The 5,058-nt window shown below is 42.9% G+C and overlaps 1 protein-coding gene across 1 annotated transcript; it reads left to right on the top strand.

Annotated features, from left to right (window-relative positions):
- Positions 1–458: 458 nt before the first annotated feature.
- LOC542410 (profilin homolog 2) lies at positions 459–1,492 on the top strand. Its single transcript, NM_001371622.1, has 3 exons — positions 459–684; positions 811–948; positions 1,033–1,492. The coding sequence occupies exons 1-3, from the start codon at positions 544–546 to the stop codon at positions 1,165–1,167; spliced, it is 414 nt and encodes a 137-aa protein (NP_001358551.1). The 5' UTR covers positions 459–543; the 3' UTR covers positions 1,168–1,492.
- Positions 1,493–5,058: the final 3,566 nt, after the last annotated feature.

Genomic DNA, 5,058 nt, shown 5'->3' with positions numbered 1-5,058 from the left:
ACCAACAATGTACAGTTGTTGCAACGTGAATGGTTATTTGCTTCAGATTAAAGCCAATTGTTTAGACTGATGCAGCTGCAATTCATAGAGACAAAAACAGTGTAGAAGCCGTATAAGCATTAAGCAAACAAGCGAACATTGCTTAGCTACAACCAATTTGCTGGGCTTCCATGGGCATCGCAGAAGTATTGTGGCTGCATATTGCTGAAATTATAGCGAGGGCCCAAGGCCCATCACTTCACTTCGAGGTCAGCATTGTACTTTTGTTAACGTCTCGATAAATTTGTTCACTTAAAATAGACCAGTTCAATTCTGGTTCTAGTCAACATGCCTGGATCCACGGGGGAGCGAGGAGACGAATGTGTGGCCCGCCGCAGTGAGGCCAAGCCGAGCCCGGTCGTCCGTCCAACCACCCCCTCGTTTATACTATATATACACAGACGCACGATACCCATATCGTGGTGCTAGAAGCAACTGAAAACAGCCGAGCGATCTCCTCTCCCTCTCCCTCTCCGATCCATTCTCCAGCGCAGCGAAGTAAACATGTCTGACCGGGCAAAGATGTCGTGGCAGGCGTACGTGGACGAGCACCTGATGTGCGAGATCGAGGGCCACCACCTCGCGGCGGCGGCCATCGTCGGCCACGACGGTGCCGCCTGGGCGCAGAGCACGGCGTTCCCCGAGGTACGGTCACCCACCACAACGCATGCAATCACACGTTCACGTAGCATCATATATACTTGTCGTTATTATTGTTTGTACATAATATATTAATGGAGCTTTTGTTGTGTTGTGGCCTTCTTCTTCCAGTTCAAGACCGAGGACATGGCCAACATCATGAAGGACTTCGACGAGCCAGGGCACCTCGCGCCGACAGGCCTGTTCCTCGGACCTACCAAGTACATGGTCATCCAAGGCGAGCCTGGTGCCGTCATCCGTGGCAAGAAGGTGACGTACTGTTACTGACTATCTGTTTCCGTCGCCGTTTCTGCCAGGGCCAGGCCTGACGACGATTGTTTTCTTCGTCCCCAGGGATCAGGAGGCATCACCGTGAAGAAGACAGGGCAGGCACTCGTGGTTGGCATCTACGACGAGCCGATGACGCCTGGGCAGTGCAACATGGTGGTGGAAAGGCTGGGCGACTACCTGCTTGAACAGGGCATGTAACTACTACGTACCAGCTGGAATGCATGTCGACGACGATGGTTTCGAGTTTCGACTTCCAATAATAGTAACAACAAAGCAAAGGCCTTCCTCCCGGCGTATTTGCTTTGGCTCTTCTCCTCCACGCCATAAGATATCTAGCAATTGGTGACTCGCCTTAATTAGTTCGCTTTGCTTTTGAGGTTGACTCGACCATTTTGCTGTAGCGTGAATTGCATGGACATGCAACGCTCCAATGGCCTTTGGAATGTGGAATTTTTTTTTCCCGTTTCTGTATTTTTCCTATAAAATGAAGTAATGAACTGGTTCTTATATAATTCCTCTCAAATTCCTATTGTTCAAAGGAGATGAAAGCAAATACTATATCCTGTGCTGATATCTGAATCTCGTTCATCGTGTATGATATGTCCGTCGCTCGCACTACTATTATAACGAAAAAAATCTTAACGGCTAGTTTGGGAACCTCATTTTCCCAAATAAAATTATTTCATTTTTTCTTATAAAAATATAATACCTTGAGAGAATGGAGTTCACATACTAACCCTAAGAACTCGGTTTTCCATGCATACTTGAGGGACAATAAAAAAAACGAACTCTTAACAACTCAATTTTATACATGATTGTCCCAAAAAGCATCCTCAATCCATTGATCAATCATCAATGCACCAAAGCCTTCTTCTGGTCTAGGACCGATTCCTGTCATGGCTCTAGCTTGTCTCCTGGAATAACGTTTGTCGCCCTACGGATTGTGGTGGCTTGGGCATCAGAAACCTTGTGTTCCACAATCGCAGCCTTCTCAGATAGTCAGATTCGTTAAACAAAGCTCTTGGTGGCCCATGTGTGCCCTGGATTCAGTGGTGCTTCAGAGGCCCTGATCCTGACATGACGCGGTGCCTTCTTCCCCCATGTACATCGGTCGTATCTTCAACCTTGTCATTGATCTCTACAGAACCTGCTCCCGTGTCATTGTGGGGGTGGTAAATCCAGGGGTAAGTGGTGTGGATAATTATCCGATCCGGATTCGGATCCTAATTATATGCATATGGTGGATGAGTTATTATATCTATGCGGATATGAATAACCTGAATCTGTTCTACATGTGGATGCGAAGTAGGATATCGTATCACCAAAATCCGACGGATATGGAGTATTCGATATTTGTACGTGGATTATCTGGTACTTAAAATAGGATAATATCTGATTAGTTTGTCAAGTATAAGAGAGACAGAGAGTCAGTCAACAATGATTGATTACTGCCTAAATAAAACTGAAATTTCTATACGGTAGAACAGGAAATAAAATGCTATATACGACAGAAATCAATGTCACCCCAACCCAACAGTCAACAAGCCAACATAAATCAATCAGTCGATCGCACACCGTATAGTGTGTGACATAATGCTAATTATTATTTACCTACTTAGTTATCTATTATAGCTACATTCAATGCGAAGGGACCTCTAGCCTAGTGGTTAAGGACTTCCGAGTAGCACCTCCAAGTCTTGGTTCGATCCCCCCGGGAGCGAATTTTCAGGCTTGGTTAAAAAAATCCCCTCGCTGTGCTCCATCCGCTCTCGAGTTATGATGTCCTGTGCGCCACCCTCCGGTTGGGCCGTTGCAGAGTGGACAGTTGACGCCGGCCCGTTAGTGATGGGGGGCGGGGATCATTGTTTCGGTCTCTTTTTAATATAATACCGGGAGTACGGTCTTTCCCTCCCCGGCCGAGTTTTTTATAGCTACATTCAATTATGTTGTCAACTATTAAATTTTAATTTATGAATTATCGATCGCTATAAAAAATAGATGTATACATTTATCATCCGACCTTTGAAATCCGCTTCTGTCACGCTTCCGTTCCGACTCCGCACCATTTCCGACATCCTAAAATATCCATATCCATATCCGCAACCGCAGAATATCCGCTCCGATCTGAATTCAATGATAAAAATAGGATTAGGATATAGAAAAGAAGTTATTGGTCCCGGTCCGATCCGTTTGCACCCCTAGGCAAATCGACTTCTTTCTGGTTCGACGGATGGATTCTCAGTGACCCTCTTTGGCCCTGTTTGTTTCGGCTTCTGGCAGCTTCTGGTCACCAAAAGCTGCTGCGGACTGCCAAACGCTCAGCTTTTCAGCCAGCTTATATAAAATTCGTTGTGGCAAAAATAATCCAAAATCAACATAAACACATAATCGGTTGAGTCGTTGTAATAGTAGGAATCCGTCACTTTTTAGATCCTGAGCCCTATGAACAACTTTATCTTCTTCACACGTAATCGTAATTATACTCAGATTCTCCCCACAGCCAGATTCTCAGAAAAGCTGGTCAGAAAAAAGTTGAACCAAACGGACCCTTTGTACCTCCTTTCCCTACCTCTTCTCCCACACAATGGTGTCTAACCTCTCGGTTCATGGGTTTTTCAGTCATAATCTTGATTTGTTCCCCAAAGACAAATTGAACACCAGACTCAATCTCTTCAAGAAGAAGGTCTTCCCCGACCCCCTTTGTCCCCGCTGCGGAGTTGAGAGTGAGGACAAGACTCACGTCTCCATATTACCACCGTGGAGAATTTGTGGCGATTGCACGGTCTCCATATTACCACCGTGGAGGGTGTGCCCCTATCTTGTGCATTCGCGCCTCACACTGCTATCCCCCAGTCTTTTTTCAAGCGGAAACCCTTGGTGATGTTTGTTGGAGAATTTGGGAGAGTAGGAACAATTACATCTTCAGGGTCGAAGACCCTACTGGGACCCAACTGCGCATGTACTCCTCACTAGTGATCTTAATACTTAGAGCTAGTTTGGAAACCTCATTTTTTCAAGGGAAAATAAACTAATTTTTCATGGGAAAAATAAAAATTCATTTGGAAAATGAGGTTCATAAACTAGCCCTTATTTAGCTTGGCGCAACCACTTCCCTGCTTCTGTCAGGGATTTTATTTTGCGCTGGTGTGAACATGTAACCAATTCCTCTCTTGTACTCCGCCAGGACCCGACTCCGTGTTGTACCGCAATATCAATGAAAAGGTGGCTGCAGTGCCCCGTTAACTTAAAAAAAAACTCAATTTCAATTCACACCAAACATACATGGCAAACAAAAGAACGGTAGTGGAACAAACTAATAACTTCTTATATTATACTCCCAATTTATAACTCGTTTGACTTTTTTACTAGATTTAACAGATTCATCTTATTCATGTTTTTACCGAAACTGAAAAACTCAAAACAATACTTAAAGTAAATAATAATTATTATTATGAATTGTTTTAATAAGACGGGCCACTCAAACTTGGTATGAAAAAGTCACACGAATTATAAATTGAAATGGAGGTAGTATCATCAATCAATTCACTCCAATAATAAATAGTTATCGACACCAAAAGTCACTAAGACTTAAACTGTAATATCAATTAAGCCTGAGCGTAGCTCAAACTTAGTCTAGAAACATGTTTTGTTGGTATATCAGTAGAGTTATTATAAATAATTATCTTACATATCTTGACACCATCTTCAACAATAACACATCGAATAAAGTGATATCTCACATCAATGCACTTTATTTTTCATGAAACGTCTGATATTTAGTGAGACAAATAGCACTATGGTTATCATAATATATAGTAATGCAAGAAGTAATTCCACAAAGTTTAGAGTATAAGTATTTCAACCAAATAGCTTCTTCACAAACTCAAAAAAGTCATATATCAGCTTATGTAGTAGACAAAACAATAATAGTCTACAAACTTGTGTTCTAGCTAACATCACAACCATCAGCCATAAAAAACAGGATCTGTGAGAGATTTCTTCTTATCCAAGTCGCGAGTATAATCAGAATCAACATAACCAATAAGTCCATCTCTAGAATTTTTGAGTTGCAAATATACACTAGAAGTA

Source organism: Zea mays, chromosome 8 (assembly GCF_902167145.1).
Source record: "Zea mays cultivar B73 chromosome 8, Zm-B73-REFERENCE-NAM-5.0, whole genome shotgun sequence".
Taxonomy (NCBI): Eukaryota; Viridiplantae; Streptophyta; class Magnoliopsida; order Poales; family Poaceae; genus Zea; species Zea mays.
Note: the sequence above shows the minus strand (reverse complement) of the source record. Positions and strands in the feature narration are given on the sequence as shown.